We start from the raw sequence: 19,248 nt of genomic DNA, 5'->3' as shown, positions 1-19,248 counted from the left end.
AAATTGCTGCGCTTTGGTTTGGGAGTTTTGAGCCAAAAGTGATCTTCGTGTACACACGTGTTTTTACCTGCAGTAGAAGAACTAATCTCTGTTTGAAGTGCCCATATTTATAACGATAGGCGGAAATGAGAGGGGGGGACACCAGAGCACGGGGAATGAGAGGGGGAAACGCCAGAATAGGGGGAATGAGAGGGGGAAACACCAGAGCAGGGGGAATGAGAGGGGGAAACGCCAGAGCAGGGGGAATGAGAGGGGGAAACGCCAGAGCAGGGGGAATGAGAGGGGGAAACGCCAGAGCAGGGGGAATGAGAGGGGGAAACACCAGAGCAGGGGAAATGAGAGGGGGGAATGTAGAAAAAGATATCCGTTTGTAAACCAAAATGTAGCGATGTAAATGTAGATAAGCGGGGCCAAGCGGAATCTGCGGATGCAGAACTTTCTGCAGATTTCCAACTAATTTAAAAAAAGAAATTGAATTAAACTCAGAATGTTAAAGCCGCATAAACATGGTAAAACACACGGTAGGGTGCAGAGCAGAGGAGCAAAGTGCTGGGCAGGTTTACGTCATGATAGCTTCTGGATTTGGAAAGGTCAGCTGCAGTGAGGTCAGAGTTGAAATAATTTGAACTCAGCGCAGTGCTCGGCGGCCATAACGAGCGTTGCGCGATGCTAAGGGTAGCGCTTCCTCTGAGTTGCCTCCACCGTACTCCCCGTAGGAAACCAATGGCACAGAAAGCGTAGAGCGGTTGTGTAAGCAGCTTAATACATCATTCCCCAAGCAGAAAAACAGGCGGCCCACTAAATTCCGCTGATTTTTATTCTAAATCTCGGCTGAAAACAACAAAAAAAAATCTGCAGATTCGGTTTGGGTCTGCTTATAAGAAACGGTATTAGCTAAATGTACTTAAAGTCAAAGTATGTATGTTGCAGTGAAATGTTCCCTGTCAGGGCTTTCCTATTCTATCGGATGTTTGTTGATTAAAATTCCTGCTGCGTTAATGTGTACGTGGCATTTTACTGCTGCAGTGGATTAAAGTGTAAAGTCTCAGAACATGGAAATACTCAAGTGAAGTTCAAGTTCCTCAAATTTGTACCTAATCATGCACGATTAAACGTTATAAAATCGCGATCTCGATTCACCCCAGTTCGTGATTTAAGATTTACATTTTTAATGACTTCGATTTATTTTATTACATTTATTTTGGCATTTTCGGCCTTTATTTTGATAGGACAGCTGAAGACATGAAAGGCAAGCAGTTAAAGAGTGTGCTAAGAAATCATTATTTTTTTGATACTGTACTTAATTTAATTGGCAGTTGACAAACTCCATTTCTTAGAGACTGAAGCTGTAGATGCAGCATGTTGACGGACATGTTTTAATAATGTAAAGACATGGTCAAGGAGTTCAGATAGAGCCTGTATCAGGGCCATTTTTAGTTCAGATAGAGCCTGTATCAGGGCCATTTTTAGTTCAGTTAGAGCCTGTATCAGGGCCAGATTTAGTTCAGATAGAGCCGGTATCAGGGCCATATTTAGTTCAGATAGAGCCTGTATCAGGGCCATATTTAGTTCAGATAGAGCCTGTATCAGGGCCATATTTAGTTCAGATAGAGCCTGTATCAGGGCCATATTTAGTTCAGATAGAGCCGGTATCAAGGCCATATTTAGTTCAGATAGAGCCTGTATCAGGGCCATATTTAGTTCAGATAGAGCCTGTATCAGGGCCATATTTAGTTCAGATAGAGCCGGTATCAGGGCCATATTTAGTTCAGATAGAGCCTGAATCAGGGCCATATTTAGTTCAGATAGAGCCTGTATCAAGGCCATATTTAGTTCAGATAGAGCCTGTATCAGGGCCATATTTAGTTCAGATAGAGCCTGTATCAAGGCCATATTTAGTTCAGATAGAGCCTGTATCAGGGCCATATTTAGTTCAGATAGAGCCGGTATCAGGGCCATATTTAGTTCAGATAGAGCCTGTATCAGGGCCATATTTAGTTCAGATAGAGCCGGTATCAAGGCCATATTTAGTTCAGATAGAGCCTGTATCAGGGCCATATTTAGTTCAGATAGAGCCTGTATCAGGGCCATATTTAGTTCAGATAGAGCCGGTATCAGGGCCATATTTAGTTCAGATAGAGCCTGAATCAGGGCCATATTTAGTTCAGATAGAGCCTGTATCAAGGCCATATTTAGTTCAGATAGAGCCTGTATCAGGGCCATATTTAGTTCAGATAGAGCCTGTATCAAGGCCATATTTAGTTCAGATAGAGCCTGTATCAGGGCCATATTTAGTTCAGATAGAGCCTGTATCAAAGCCATATTTAGTCCAGATAGAGCCGGTATCAGGGCCATATTTAGTTCAGATAGAGCCTGTATCAGGGCCATATTTAATCCAATCCAATCCAATCCACTTTATTTCTATAGCACATTTTACAAACACAAAGTTTCCAAAGTGCTGCACAGAAGACTCAGAACATACAAAACAATTAATATAAAATTATTTTAAAAAAATAAAAACATCAGGTTTAAAAATATAGAAAGAATAATTATTTTTTTTCTTTTTCAGGTAAACTGTTTGAGAACAACTTCTCATTTACAAAGATGACCTGGCCAAGAGGCTACAGAAATAAATGTTAACATACTCCACAACTATACATATAAATGTCATACACATAACACACAGAACAAGCAATTCAAAAATAAAAAATAGACAGCAAAGAAAAAAAAAGAAAAATACTTAAGTATATGTGTATAAATATGATTCATGTTTATCAACAGGAACAGGAATCGACTATATTGTTTTGTAGGTTAAGCTTAAAGGTGGAAATTGGGATTAGAGACGTAAGTTTCAGAGTATTTTGTAGTGTGATCCAATCATGTATTGCTGCAAAACGGAAAGGGGTACTAAACTTAATAAAATTACTTGATCTTGTATAATGGGTGTTATGAGCAACATGAAAAAAAGATGACAGATAGAGAGGTGTCTTGCCCATGATTGTCTTGTATATGAAGCAAAACCAATGATGGAGCCGCCGTGTATGAAGGGAGGGCCAGCCCACCAGTTTATACAAATCACATGATGAGTATGAAAAGGTGCATTAGTGGCGAAACGGATGGCTGAATGATAGTGTATCAAGTTTTTTTAGGACTGTTGTATTTGGTGCTATTCTGTAAATAGTATCGCCATAGTCCAAAATTGGCAATACTGTCATCTTAACAAGGATGCATTTGGTAGCATGAGTAAAGGAAGCTTTATTGCGGAAAAGAAAAGCTAGTCTAGCTTTAACTTTAGTTTGAAGGTTCTTGATGTGTGTAATAAATGACAAAGATGAATCCAACCAGATACCTAGATATTTATATGTTTCGACATACTCTATAGCCATACCGTTCATGCAGGTGATTGTAGGTGGAGTCTCAGTAACAGGTTTTCAGCTAAAAATTATACATTTTGTCTTACTATAGAAAGAATAAACACAGTTCAGATAGAGCCTGTATCAGGGCCATATTTAGTTCACTGTGTTATTTGTCACTATTTTTGGTAGCCTACTGAACTTAAATGGCCAGTATGTACTTAATTTGTTTTTATTCATAGAAGCCTCTATGTTTACAGGCTTGTGGTGATGCGCAATGTGCTCTAGGTGCCAAAAAAAATCTATGTTTGGTACTGCCACTTTGTTTTGTCATGGTTCATGTGTGCAATGAACATTACAATTCATGAGAAATAAATCATGGCAGAGAATCGTGATATCAATTCTAAGCTAAAAAATTTGTGATTCAGATTTTTCCCCGAATCGTGCAGGCTTAGTGTGGAAGCACTGGCAGCAGTTTTGTATATTTGTCTATTTTTTTTTTTAGCTCGCCAGTCAAACCAGTTTATTAATCAACCTCTTTGTGTGCATTTACAGACTGGACTTCTCTCTGACTGAAGACGAAGAAAACAACTCCATCGTCTTAGACCTGGGCGTGTACAGGTACGAAACGATGAGCCCAAAAACCTTCAACATCTTCATTCAAAAATATCAGGGGTTAAAGTGGGATTTGGCAGGTGGTTTTCCCCACTTCTGTTAACTGCATGCTAAATTATTCAGAGCACACAAGGCCAAATTTCCTCCTAAAGTCCAGTTCAGACCAAAGACGGACGACTAGGACGACTAAGGGTGCTTACACACCAACCAGACGGCCGACCCTCGGCAGAAAAGCCAGTGGAAATGATCAGTCGCATCCCTGAGGTCCAAAAAACTGCCTGGGAACACACTGAGGCGACACCGACTTGAGAAACGTAATACGTCTACATAGCAGCAGGCGGCACTAATCTGTATTGTTGCCCAAGAAATGAAAACCGGCAGCTGATTGGACGAACGCGTCACATGGGTTTGTTTGAACACCGACAGCCGCCCAGACTGACTACGGCAAGGGACACACCGAACAGACTCGAGTCACTGACCTCGCCAGACGGCCCATTTTCGGCATAGTGTCTCCACACTTTGAGAAGACGAGTGTAAACTAGTGATGTGCGATACCACTTAATTCCTATTCGATCCGATACCAAGTAATACCCAGGCTGGTATTACCGATACCAATACCAATACTTTTTACGTATTTTATTTGTAGTGTGATGTGACAAATAGTTTGAAGTAAAATAAAAAAGTAGGCTGTAGGCTTACCAATTCCAAAGTAGGCTATAGCTGCATAATGACAAGACAATAAACTACTCTCATATTATTTAATTATAAAGAAAATCTCAGAGACTTGTACAGTAAAACAGGTTGAAAATTACACACAAATAAAAAAAATGTCCACACACAGCGACACTGCGACTCCTTTTGCGGTCAGCCATAGTCACTCTGCAGTCTGCCGTCTTCGTAGCAGGAAATTAAAGAAGGGCTGTTGCAGCGGCCGGCTCCGTCACAGAGCCGCATTGCACACACAACTGACCGGCGGAAGGAGAAGTAGTTCCTTCCCCTAACCGTATATATAATTAGACTTTTCAGGTGACAACAAGTTACTTATGATAACATAAACACTCACTCCAAATTACTGAGTTTAAATATCGATCTTTTTATATGAGAATCGATACTAGAGCAGGAGACGTTGGGTTCGTAAATATCGATACTTTAGTATCGATCCGCGTATCACTAGTGTAAACTTGCAACGAGCCGGTCTGCAGCGTTCTGAAAGCTGCCAGTTCACACCAACGAGACCAGACGAGACGGTGTATCATCTCCAAAACAACGCCTCTTTCTACTTCCGTTCTAACTTCCGACTTTCAGGGTTTTTTTTGTAGCTGAATATATCATTTGTTCTGTGGATAACGTTAGTGATATTGAGATGCTTGCTACAGTTACATTTCTAGTAATGAATCGGCGAAAATGTGTTCTATTTCTCTATGCCGCTGGGCGCTTCCTCTCTTCAGTCACTCTCTATCTCGCATTACCATATAACCGTTACCGTGCTTTCGGGCCGTCGTTGAGGCTCCGTCTACTGTTTGTAACATAAAAATAAAATCGATTATGGATCATTTTATTTCTATAGTTCATAGCTGACTTTACCTTAATCAAACAAGTTTATGAGAAGAACTCATACTCAACTTTTGTCGAATAAAACTACAATTTAGCGCAGTTGGTAGAGCAGGCGCACAGATATAGGGGCTTACTCCTCAACGCAGCGGCCGTGGGTTCAAATCCGGTCTGTGGTCCTTTGCTGCATGTCATTCCCCCTCTCTCTGCCCTTTAATGTTTTCATCTATGTACTAATAACTTCTATGTTAAGCGTCAGATTACCTTTTTGTGTCAGCACACCAGTTGACTCGATTAACGTAGAGCTGCAGTCACATTAAATCCTGATCTAAATGATCATAAGAATAAGGGCTTTCAACTTAAATAGTAAAAAAAAACGGACATTTGAATATTAAAAATGAATATTTGATTGTACCTCGTGCACGCTCTAGAGAGGGAGAGAGGTCTACAGTACTACTACTGTATAGGACATTATTTTAATAGTTTATTTTTACTGTGTAGGTACGTAGATATTTTAAAAAGACATGTTTATGTTGAAAAATATATAAAATAAATATACGCCGTAGTTACTGGCTGGCCCTCTTATGGACATAATGCACAAAAATAGATCTTGGTATATTCAAACCTATTTGTTATTTGATCGTAATTTTTGGCCCTAGTAAGAACTCTCTGACAGCTCAAGTTAGTCCTGCTGCCGCTCTACAGCTCGGCCTAATGGCTCTAATGGATTGCAGGTTGTAAAATATGTGTGACCAAAGCTCTCCGTTGGCCCAGCTGATCCGTGTAGACACTACTGCACCTGTGTCTCTTTATATAATCCACGTCTCTGCCCTCCACAGACACATGGACACCTCGCTGATCGACGTGGATGTTCAGCCAACGTACGCCAGAGTCACAGTCAAAGGAAAGGTACGCTGTGGAGATTTTAATTATATATTAGTTCATAACTTTTACGATTAGGCAACACTTTTGTTTCTTAAAGGTCCCATGGCATGAAAATGTCACTTTATGATGTTTTTTTAACATTAATATGAGTTCCTCCCCAGCCTGCCTATGGTCCCCCAGTGGCTCGAAATGGTGATAGGTGTAAACCGAGCCCTGGGTATCCTGCTCTGCCTGGGCGGTGTACATTTGTAAATGTAAAATTATTAGTGTTAGAAACTGTTTAAGTCACAAATTATGAAAAATGTTATATGCTATGGTGTTTTATCCTTTTAAAGAGAGTTAGTTGAGGGTTATTAATTGTTGTGTTATAAAGTTACTACCATGAGTGAGAAGGGTACGCAGTTACCAGGGGTCCCGGTGCTGCCACGGAGAAAAAAAAAAAAAATGGTCGGCCCATGGATCTGTTAATGTTTCCGATTCCCCGATCCAGCTATTTTTTCAATATCGGGGCCGATATCCCAGCCTAGTATCGGATCGGTGCACCTCTAATAAATAATCACCAATAATGTGGATATAATGACCAAGTGGGGTAAAGGCAAATAATAAAACAGCGAGAACAGTCTGGTAAGTTCAGAAAACTACATCACTTTACTGTAATGCAGGCTTTAAAACCAGGAAAAGATAACACTGTCATATCACGATATTACGATATCCAAAATTTAAGACAATATCTAGCCTCATAAACCGATATATTGTCCAGCCCTTGGCTCACGTGGACATGACACGGACTTTGTACTTCGAAGATGGCAGGGTTAAGGCTGGTTAGGGTCCGATCCGACTGATTCAGAAATTTGTGTTTTCACATACAGCTCCGCCAGGTAATGATAGTGATAAGTTCAGGGTTGCGTTGCATGTGTGAAAGGGCCTTTAAAAACAAAGAAGCAATGTAGCTCTTTTGTGCAATAATTCAGCCAGCTAAACCCAAAATCTCTCAGTGAAAACAAGTTTTTTCATGTCATTTTGTAACATTTGAAGGCTCAGTTTAATTCCCCATACGTTCATACTGGAAGGTGGCCAGTTGAACCATAGACTGCAGCTGTCAGCCAGTGAAGCTCCTTGTTCAAGGGCATTGCGGCAGTAATTGGCAAGGCAATATCTATTAATCCAGCCTGTTTGGGGAGTTAAACCTATGACCTTCTATCCCACACCAGGGACAAATAGTAATAGGTTCAACTAATGCATCTTGTACTTTAAGATAAGATAAGATATACTTTATTGTCCCAGAAGAGGAAATTAGTTTTGGACTCTGTCCGGTCACACAAAATACAGAAAATAAGCATCTCTGAACACATACTCTCATGCAACACAAAACATGCTCTCTCATATACATTAGACAGGTAACTATATACAGTAAGCACATTAACTCCTCCTTTCATTGGCATTTTTTAATTGAACAACCCTGTCGCCTGCATTCTCCGCAATAACTGTAGCACAGCCCTTGCACAATGAGATATTACACAACCAACATATTGCACAACCCCAATAGCCTACGTATTGCACAAATGACACAATGCACTGACATAATGCACAACCCAAATAGCCTCCATATTGCACAACTAACATACTGCCCAAGACCATTGTGATTGGCTTAAAGAAATGCAAAAAACCCAGAGTGTTTTTTTTCCCTCCTATCCCAGAATGCATCTGTGGTGTAGCCAGACCTTACTCCACAGCACTGTGGATTGGTCAGTTCACTGAAATTGTACCTCTACGATTTCATGTGACAACAGTTGATTAATGATTTGATTATTTGTCTTAAAGCTCAGTGTTGCTCTTATCTTTTCCCACTCTTCTTCCTAATATCCTGATTTGTGGACCGTATGGAGTGACTCATGTGATTACAGGCCGCTGTGAACTTGTGGCAATGTTTTTGGCTGCTGAGTCGAGGGCAGAGAGAGGTGTGATGGATGCAGAGTCAGATTTAGAGCAAATTAAAGGCTGTCAGGAGCGGCTGAATCATCGGACATGGTTCCAACGCTGACATTCTGATACGTTTATGGAGACAGTTTATTGCACCTGCTGGGAACTAATTTCCAAGCTGTGAAGTTTTTTTTTCTCCAAAATGTCAGCTGTGTAAGGCAGGACAGCCACACTCTTTCTCTGGTTAATAAAAAATTGAGCAGCCAAAGTGTTGAATACATAAAGCCAAGAGGTGTGAGATTCAGATTTTATCTTGCATCAGTAAAAGTCTGTAAGTATCATCAGGAAAATGTAGTTTTGTGTGCAGAAATCTTAATGTGTAAAGTAACTAGTAACTAAAGTACAACATTTCTCTCTGAAATGTAGCGGAGTCGAAATAGAAAAGACTCTAGTAAAGTACAAGTACCTTAACATTTGGACTTAAAGCTCATATTCTGCTTTTTGGCTTTTCCCCTTTCCTTTATTGTGTTATATATCTTTTTGTTCATGTCATATGTTTACAAAGTGAAAAAGCCGAAAGTCCCCCCCAAAGGGACTCACCATCTCCAACAGAAAACACTGTTCACCAACTGCTCCAAACAGCTCTATTGTAGTCCAGCCTTTACTTCAGAGACAAACGTGGTCACTTTGGAACACACGTTATAAAAATAGGCACAGACTAATTACTGATCACTAACATGCTAGTTAACATTATTAATTAAACTTAAACAGCTAATGGAAGTCCAAACTGCCTGTGAGCTTCTCCTTTCCTATACGGTAATTCCTCTACTGTGTGACAGTAAGTCTCGTGGTTATGACCCAATCGTTAGCCTATTTTTATAAAAGCGTCTGCTACGGAGCCATAACGTGAGCTACAAGGTAATGGAGCCTTTTATATATACATTGTCGTGTTTCTTTAGAAATAAACAACGGATAAATAGAGTCTTTAAACGCTTCAGATGTGAAGTTATTCTCTGTCAAAGTGACTTCAAAATGAATGGGAGTCAATGGAATGCTAACGGGAGGTGATGGCTTGTTAGCTTAGAATCTCTCCATAGGAGCTACGGTTTCCGGATGCTCGCTTACCCCCCTGGTTTTCAACTACATTCGCCTTCTCTGTCCCAGTTGTGGTTTGTGTGTCAGTTTGAAATGGTAAAAGTTGTGCTAAGATTATAACTCTAGCCCCCAGGTCTCAGCAGCACCGAAGGAAACCTGTGGAGGATTTTTAATCTCCCACAAACACACCACAGCAACCTTTAAGCTTGATTAAACAGCTGTTTGGCAACACATGAATCCAAGAGGTGTCATCTTGTTTTGTGTCTGTTCCGGGTTTTCAACCCTCCAGCGAACGCGTTATGAACTCAGAGCCCTGCAGGTTGGGAGTTCTTCAGAGTCCTGAATGTCATGGCTCCACTTGAAGCTGTGAGCGTGTTTATGGATGGTTGTTTTATGCCAGGGGTCAGCCTGATTGGACAGTTGGTGTGATTTACGCAGCGATACATCAACTCAGTTAAAATTCCTTCTCATTCGGTGGAGAAGAGGGAATTGACTGTAGGAGCGATCTTGTGTATCCAATCAGCTTCCTCTGACAGCAGCCGGGCCCGCAGACGAGTTTTTTTTTTCTCTGCCTGCTGTCAGCGCAGTTTCCCCTAAATTTCCCCTCATATCACACAAAAGTAAATTGAAAAATGGAGAAAAGCCTATAATAATTCCTCCCACATGGACCAGTTTGGTTTCCACAGGATTTGGCTCCAGTGATTGATTGCTGCTGTTCTCCGTGCGAGCTATTCTGGTCACTCTCCCACTTCTTTTTCTGGAAAGTGTATCTATAAAAAGGCCTGTTAATGATTAAAGTCATTTGACACAGTGGGACAGCGTCGGTGCCAGATCAGCGCATTAATCTCACTAATTAAAGCTGTGAATAATTTACTCTGCAGATATTTCAGATGGTCCTGCCCGCCGAAGTGAAGCCCGACAGCTCGACAGCTCAGAGGTCCCAAACCACGGGACACCTGGTCCTCACCATGCCCAGGGTACGTACAGTTCCACATCCTCACCTGAGCCAGGTGTCCAACTCAGGAGCCAAAGTCTCGGAATAAAATGGTGGAGATGTTTTATGATCATGCTCAACAAAACATGCAAGAATTAAATCCCCCTTTTAATACCATAAATATGGAGCCACTCGGCCACTTATTTATAAACTTCATAATAAATAATGTCAAAATGAAACAGCAAAACGTGGTGTCAACATAAAATACTTTAGAAATAAACAATGGACAAATAGTCTTTAAAGGCTTCAGATATAAAGTTATTCTCTGTCAAAGTGGCGCCAAAATTAATGGGAGTCAATGGGATGCTAACGGGAGGTGATGGCTTGTTAGCCTAGAATCTCTCCATAGGAGGTACGGTTTCCAGATACTCGCTTACCCCCTTGTTTTTCGACTGCATTGGCCTTAAATAAATAATGCCTAAATTCAACTGTCATCACCGCGGAAGCTCAGTTTTTCTGGCTAAACTGTACTACCATCCGTTGCCCCTCAATCATCTGGCGCTGCCTGTAACCGGCTCACGGTCACCTGTTGGCGGCTAAACAACTGCCGTTGGTAGCCAGCGTCCCGGAGCTCTGGAGCGGCTAAATACAACCAGCTACTGCTGCTCGGATGTTGTCGTTCTATCACACTGTGTTCACGTTACAGGGCTTTAAGTAGTTTAAAAATACTTCTCTTTTAGGTATAACATATATAGCCTTTTGGTGAAGTAGATGATCACTCAGCAGAGGCAAGGATGTGTAGACCAGAAAGGGGGAAATCATATATACAGTATATATATATATATCTGCGTATACATGCTCCTGTTTACCCCAGCACGCGTATGCCTAGTTTACGAGAATGTTGATGAGATATGAGGTTTGGGCGTGTTAGTTTAAATGGAGATTAGTTCTTTTACTGGAGCTAAAAACACTTGGTGTACGGAGATCACTTTTGGCTCAAAACTCCACTTAAAAACCAGAACAATGTAAATGTAGCATCCGTTTGAAAGAGAAAGGGTCCAGAGTGCTCAGACGTTCAAACAAATTATGAAAGCGGTCTTTGTAAAGGAACACAAAAGTTAAAAAAAGAAGAAAGGTCCAAGGCACTCTTCTGGCAAAAAGTTAAAGTCTTTATTTAGATGGCTATTCCATGCTGAGATAGTTAGTGTGTTAAAATAGAGCTGAGTAAGGACCCACGCGTAGCGGCACAAACCGCGTTCTTCAGGGTGTAGAATACTGTTGATCAGTTTGTTGAAATGCAAACTGAACTTTCAGCCACGCTAGTAACGTGAATTTTAAGGTGATGTCTGGTCAGAGTAAACTTTTGTCGTGATCATCACCGTAGACGGCACGCAGCCTATTCACCGGATTTTGTTTCCGGGCCATGATCCAACATCACTCGACATTTACGTGAACCAATCAGCATTACACGCGTTTCCTGCTTCTTGCGGTCAGCACCATCGGGACGGTGTGGACGGCGATACGATGCAACTGCAGCCTGGTCGACTGTGCACAGAGGATCTGAGGAAGGTCTCAGCGCCGAGCCGTGCACCTCCAAGATTTCTGACCGACTGCGTTGCAATGATCGGCCGCTATGATCAGAAGGATCGCGGGGACCATGCACGTTGTTACCATCCTGATCTGGCGAGCTCCAGTTTTCCACTCCAAGATCAGTCTGGCATCTTGAGATAGAGAAAATTTGGAGCCGTTCGCCAAACGAACGACCAATCAGAGTTGGTTTTGAGGTGGGTTAGGAGGTGATAGACAGATGGTTTATCCAATCAGCTAACCAGGATTTTCAGACAGCGGTAGCCCTAATTCTGTTAGCCGCTCGCTAATGCTTTTTTCTCTTGGAGCCTTCTTTTGGAATATGGACCGGGAACCTGAAATGGTGCCTTTTATTCCTAAATTCTGGTTACACAAACGGCAAATCTCCTTTACCGACATGTTGCTAGCTTGCTGAGCTAACGAGCTATGCTTTGCCTGCAGCAGCAGCAGGGGTAGCCTGGCTTGTGGTTGTATTTTCATACGCTTCGTTGATCTAATTGTTTGATTTGGCCCGTCTATCACCAACTATAGGTGGTGATAGACGGATGGTTTATCCAATCAGCTAACCAGTATTTTAGACCCTTCCCAAAAGTTCTCAAACGGTAAGTTCCCAGATGGATATGCCGAGCAAATGCGAAGCAATCCATCTGGTGGAGTCAGGTTAGCGCGTTGTCTGCACCGACCCGACTGCCCTGACCGCAAGAAGCACGAAACCCGTTTTTTTAGACCGTCTCTGCAAACATCGGCTGACAGATCAGGCAATATGAGCTTGCTGTCCTGGAAATATCAACTAATTTTTTATGTGGACATAATTTTACTGCCAAAAGAGTATTAAAAACTGACTTGCGTTGCTGGTGATTTAAAGGCCTTTCAAGGCTGCAATAAATAGGCCTATCAAAACACATCTATTGTCTGTTTTATTGTTCATCGACTTACTTTTCATCAGATTGATAACAGCTACAATCATGGATCAAATGTGACAGTTGTCTTGTCCCACACTGTGCCACAACAACACTACAATAATATAGCAATGTGTGCATTAATAAGAGAATGGAAACAGAGCAAAAGGCAAGGTAAGTTTAGTTGTATAGCACAATTCATACACAAGGCAACTCAAAGTGCTTTACAGAGGCATAGAAACACATTGTAAGTACATTCAAGAGACAAAGGGCAATTAAAACGAGAGAAAGAATAGTTAAAATTAAAACAATTCAATTCAAATATCTTTATTTGTCCCCACGAGGGGCAATTCAAAGGCACAGAAGTAGCACATAAAAGAATATTTCAGAGATACGAATACATATATAAATAAATAGCTAAGTAATGCAGGGTTTTCCTTACCATTATAAATCTTTTTGTCAGCACCTAAGCTGAATGAATGTGGAATGTGGCCAGAAAACGCAGAAGAAAGCAACAAAAACTTTAAAAAAAGCATCAAACTTACTACAAGACTTTTCTCAGATCTAATGATTGTAGGTGGACTTCTTTAGCAAGCTTTAAGCTTCGTGAATGTTATTCATTTTTTTTAATCTGCTCTAGCTTTTCCAATGTTTTAGGTGATAATAACTGTGTAAAATTATATCGAATTGCATATTTCTTTTTATTGAAAAACACCACATTTTCTTGAGGAAACACCCTTAAACCGCTTTGCCAAAAATGCTCACTAAGTCTTTGATGAACCCAGGGAACACACTGTGTAGCAAACCATGGGAAACAGGCCAGCCAATCCGGCACAGGGGGCGGGTCCATAGGCTCAGATTGGGGGAGGCGATAGAGGGAGTCTATCTGCCTGTGCCAAGTGCTGCAGCCACTTGGCACGTGGCTCTGGTCACACCTGCAGCCCACCAGGTAATCAGGGGAAGGCATTAAGAGAGCCAGCCCAAGGCCACATGAGAGAGGGTGAGGGACAAAGGACCAGAGAGGCAACACTGCAGGAGTTTGGTGCTCAGTCAGGATATTGGCTGGAAAAAGGACTGACCTCTCGCTCTCGGACAACACCTCCTGAAGACTGACAGAACCCGGACGGGAAGAATCCTGAGTTAAAGTTCGTCCCGCTACCCTTTTGCTGACCTAAGTTTTTAAAGAACACTTTATGTTAAAGCTAACTGTCTCTGTGTCTCCTATTTTCATTGTGAATCTGGCTTTCAAGTCCCCTGGGTTGCTACAACTGTAATGAATCACATTATGTTGTACATTGTAAAGTGCTAATAGAAAGTATTATAATAAAATAGACATTAAAATAAGCCGGTAAAAGTACATTTCAGGACAAGAATGAATAGTTGGGCGTTAAAATAATGTATCGAATTTATGAGAAAGCTAATCCATGATGTTTCCAGCCTCTGACTTAAATATAAACAGTTTCACCAACAGCAGACATCAGGGGCTCTATTTTAACGATCTAAGCACGAAGCGCCTGGCGCAGGTGTGTTTAGGACTTGTCCAAATCCACTTTTGCTAGTTTGATGGTGGAAAAAAGGGTCTGTGCACTGGGCGCATGGTTCAAAAAGGGTTGTACTCGGTGTCTTCATTAATCAGAGGTGTGTTTTGGGCGTAACCTGCAATAAACATATCAGAGTTCATCTCCCATTCCCTTTAAAAGCCAGGTGGGTTTGGACCTTGGAGCATTGCTGTTATGATGGAGGATTTGCTGAGCAGGAAGGAGAGATTTTCAGAAGAAGGAACTGATCTGCTCGTGTGTGTGAAGTGAAAGCATGCGCGCATATCATAATACTATTTCACATTGTAATGTCTTTTGCATGTTTGTGAGCTGCTGTGTGTCCCTGAGACTTGTCTTTTTTTTTTGCTTCCATACGCCATCAGAGTAGGAAAAACTCACATGATGACATATTACCCAAAACAAAGCTATAATAAAAGATGTCATTAACGCTGTCGGCTGTTTTCTGCGATTGTGTTGCCCCTACCAATGAGCAGCAGACATTTCATGCTGTGAGGTTCAATAAAGGAATTCTTTATGGTGTCTATAAAGACACGCAGGTGCTGATACTGCAGACTCCGAGCCGCTGCCATCAATCACCACATGGCCTCTGATGCACAAGAGCGCCAGTAAACAGATGAACGTGAAAGTGTGGAAGTTGTTTGCAGAGACGAGTAAACCCATTTTATTTATTTTTTCCTTCTTCTCTGATGTGTCTTTTTAGGCCGAAGGTGAAATCAAAGTGACAAAGAGTGTCCCATCTCCGCCCAGAGCGTGTCCAAGCAGATATAGCGGCTCGCCTGAGGACCATAAAAGGTAAAGACATTCTCTGCAGCTGCAGACCTGATTATACACAACGTCCCTAAGATGTCAGAAATCAGAAAAGGTTTTATTGCCACAATAAGGTCACTTATGTGGAATTTGCCTTGGTGAAAGGTGCATTCATGAACAAAGAAATTCAGAAAAATATATATACATACAAAATAACTGTTGCATAAGAAAAAAACGGCTGAATGGCTTGAGTGCTTTATTTGTAAAGAATATATAGTATATACTGTAGTATGGGCAGATGTAAAGTTTAATTAGGCTATGTTTAGACTGAAACGATCAGAAGAGAACGCAAAAGTTGCGTTGCGTTCTCACTTTTCATTCTGCGTTTAGACAAGCGTTTTGGGGGGCAAAATCTGCATGCCTACGGTGACGCAAAAGTGTGTGAAATTCAATGTAGTATGCACACCAGGCGGCTAGGTGGTAGTGTGAAGCACTAGCCACAGAACACCACCAAGTCCTCGCGCCTGCGTAGAACCTTCCTTCTACTTTTCTCACTATGGCGCCAAACCAAAAAATTTTTTTGACAATTTTGTCTGGACGGACGGGGAGGTGGAGTTATTGTTTCAAACAATCTTAGATTACAAAGCCCCAAAGGCACAACAGGGCGTGGACTGGGAGTCCTGCCAGTCTAAATATACAGACATAGGGACGAATTTCTTAAGCAGTATCCTGTACCTAGACGTACGTCATATCCATACGAGAGACTCTGTAAAAGTCGGATATCCTCAAAGCTGAAAGCCATTCGGACCAAGTATAGGCAGGCTGTGGATAGTGGCCATGGGCGAGTAATCACCCACAAATATTTAGATTTATATAAAGAAATATGGGGTGGGTCACCAGCCACCACAACAATGGAGGCTTGTGTTGAAACATCAGAAGTGAACGATCAGACAGAGCCACCGCGAGCAAATCGGAGCAGACTTTTTCGGTTTTTTTACCTTTTTAGACGGGAACGCGACGGAGCGTTTTTAAGATTTCCACTCTGGAGGGTGGTTTCAATGCTTTTTTTTTTTTTTTTTTTTTTTTTTTTTTTTAAAACGCAGTCTAAACAAAAGGCACATCTGATCAAATATTTGATGTTTTCACCCGCGAGTGTTGTCGTGTAAACGGGGCCTTAGTCAGCGTGGACACACACCTGATCAGAACTAAATGTGACATTTCAGGGAATTAGAGGACCCAAATGCAGAAAGCAGACAGGCAGGCAGGCGAAGTCTGAGTTGGAAGATTTTTTTAGTCCAAAAAACCAAGTGCAACTTAACAAAGGGAGTCCTGAGAGGGGCAGGCAAAAACTAATCCAGAGTGTAGAAAACAAGAACAGGGAATCCAAAAAAAAACAAGAGCAGAACAAACCAGAAACTTGAGACCAAAGAACTGACACAGGGAGACACGACACAAACGCACAATGATCTGACACAAGACATAGGGAACACAGAGGCTAAATACACGAGGTAACGAGCAAACAAGGGACAGGTGATACAGCAGGTGAGACGCATCAAGGTGGGGTAGGACAATCGGACTACCAAAATAAAACAGGATAAACGGAAACATAAACAATCCTCAGAATATACAAAACAGGAAACTTCCACAACCACAACACTAAAAAGCAGCAATGGATCATGTTTCCTTGATTTGGACCAACCGAACTGAAACATGCTACGGTTTTAAAGAGAGAATCAAGGTACTGTGGGAAAATTGCCAAGTAATACAAATACTGTTGTCTGTTTTCTGGTGATAGAGGAAGATAAATACTAATAAACACGTAAAGAGGCCTGCGGGTCGCAGCCTGGTGTGTTTGTGTGAATTTATCAGAGTCAAGTGTTTGGTTGGCCGTGGTGTTAGTCTGCGTTTGGCCTTGAGTTGAACACTCACATATTCAAATGCCTCTGGCTTATCAGGTCCCTGTTGTCCTAATTACAGATTCCTGTTGTATTTTAAACGCTCAGCCGTGTTGATGTCGGCGCTCTCGCTGCTAATGACCACATTCTGGCCACAGATAACCTTGGTATCGCACTGGGAGGAAGATACTCGCACAGTATCTCACATACAGTGAAGTACTGAGTCTTTTTACTGTGGGGTTCAATCCTGGCTGTAGGCACTCAGGCTCTAGCTGCTTGATTTTATTTTTTCTGTTCTTGAATGTGACCCGTATCCCAGCGCTTCTACTTTGCTGTTCTTTTGTTTAGCTTAAAGGTCCAGTGTGTGGGAATTTCTCCCATCTAGCGTTGAGATCATATATCGCAAGTAGGTATTACAGCTATGGTAGCCTTCACGCTTCAAAAAGCCGGTCTCTTGCTCTTTTCTGGGCGAAGAAGAAGACTCCTGTTCCTGAAATCTGGATTTTGAATACGTGTGGTCCTCCATGTTTCCTTCTTCAAACCTTCCGGGGCCGGGAAGCTATGATGCCCATTAGAAGCACCTGTGAGTTTATCATGTGACAGCAAAAATGCGAAAGGTGGAGCAGTACGTCCTGTATGTCCCTTACCGGCTAATGTATTTCAAGATGGAGCATGAATATGGAGCTTCTATCCCAGTTTATGCAAATGTAAAATTTCAAGCCAAAAGGAATCTTTGGAATTGATGGTGGTGGTAAATATTCATGAAAAAGGACAAGTTTGTGAACGGGAAACACAGATTTTGATAACTAACAACTAAACACGTTACACACTGGACCTTTTTAAAGCAGCACTTCCTGCAGATGTTTTGAGGGGGATTTTAGTCTGAAATATCTGCAGAAGGTGGAAGTGGATAATACACCTTTGGTGTTGAAGATCTGGGTTTGAGTCCCACTGAAATAAATCAACCAATGTGTCCCTGAGCAAGACACTTTTTGCTCCAGAAGCATGCAACCTCTGATATATAGCAATTGTGAGCTTTGCTTTGGATAAAAAAGCGTGTAAATGAAATGTAATGTAATGGAAGAGTTTCATTGATAGTAGCTTAACAACGGTCAAAAAGAAAACAAACTAGAAGCGACTGGAATTGGTGAACTAGAACAATTTTTCTGTCAACAATAGAGTCGTAGCAGCAAAGTGGTGATAATGATGTGACCAATGGAAGTAGAGCTATCTATTCTTGAATGTGTTGACTTTTAAAGTCATGTTGTATTTTTAGCCACAAACAAATATCAGTCTTTCAGTCGACCACTTCGGTCCAGACTTGAATATCTCAAAAGCTTTTGATTAGATTGTCATGGAAATCATCCACACAATGTTGTTTCCAGATGAATCCTCATAACTTTGGTGAACCAAAGAATTTGAACATCGACAACTTCTCAGTCCCCCCCCTTTCTGCTAAAGCCCAAAATGGTCTCCTAAGCCCCTCCCCCCACAAGGGAGAATGAATGTGTGTGCATGAGCAGTGATTGACACGCAGTTAGACACCCCACCCTGGCCCTGATTGGTGCATCTGAACAGGGAGCTGTGGATTCTTACAAATCTCACTACAGGCTGTAGGCGGAGCTGGAGCTTTCATGTAGTTCTACTGGAACATAGGGTCAGTTTCAGCAAATATGATAGAAAGGTAGTTTTATAAGGCTTACCTACTGCACCTTTTTAAAGGCACTGGTGTACACACAAACATCCAAGAAGTACTCCAAACCATACAAAGATATCAGTCATTTGTTTCTCTCCTCTAATAGGACCCACAGGAGAGTTTTCCATCCTCATATCTAAACCAGGGATGGTAGCTGTTGTGGTTTTAAACATGTCGTTAATGTTGTGAAACCTCCCAGTGTGGTTAGGTTTAAGCACCAAAACTGCTTAGTTAAAGGGGCACTATGAAGTTTTGACCATTTCTTTGCTGTTTTCTCGCTCCCCCTACAGCTTCAGAATAGATATTTGGCAACACTGTCGGAAAAACTCGTTGGCGACTCTCCCCCCTCCCATTTTCTCCCTCTATACATGTGCATTTGTTTTCAAAGAAGCCAGCGAACGCACGGAGCCACGTCCACTGAGGTAGACCGCTATAAGCCTGTAACAGACAGCGATCATGATAAAAATCTTTTACAGACAATAGCAAACATCTTGAGGTCACAATAACAAGAA

The 19,248-nt window shown here is 41.7% G+C and overlaps 1 protein-coding gene across 3 annotated transcripts in view; it reads left to right on the top strand.

Annotated features, from left to right (window-relative positions):
- dnaaf11 (dynein axonemal assembly factor 11) overlaps window positions 1–19,248 on the top strand; it is an 87,964-nt gene that overhangs the window by 32,909 nt on the left and 35,807 nt on the right. For all 3 annotated transcript variants that reach the window (XM_028593317.1, XM_028593315.1, XM_028593314.1), the window contains exons 8-11: window positions 3,909–3,974; window positions 6,359–6,428; window positions 10,301–10,396; window positions 15,099–15,190. In XM_028593317.1, coding sequence (XP_028449118.1) covers window positions 3,909–3,974; window positions 6,359–6,428; window positions 10,301–10,396; window positions 15,099–15,190 — 324 coding nt within the window. The remainder of the gene's footprint in view (window positions 1–3,908; window positions 3,975–6,358; window positions 6,429–10,300; window positions 10,397–15,098; window positions 15,191–19,248) is intronic.

Source organism: Perca flavescens, chromosome 12 (assembly GCF_004354835.1).
Source record: "Perca flavescens isolate YP-PL-M2 chromosome 12, PFLA_1.0, whole genome shotgun sequence".
Taxonomy (NCBI): Eukaryota; Metazoa; Chordata; class Actinopteri; order Perciformes; family Percidae; genus Perca; species Perca flavescens.
This window is presented reverse-complemented; position numbering and strand designations above follow the sequence as displayed.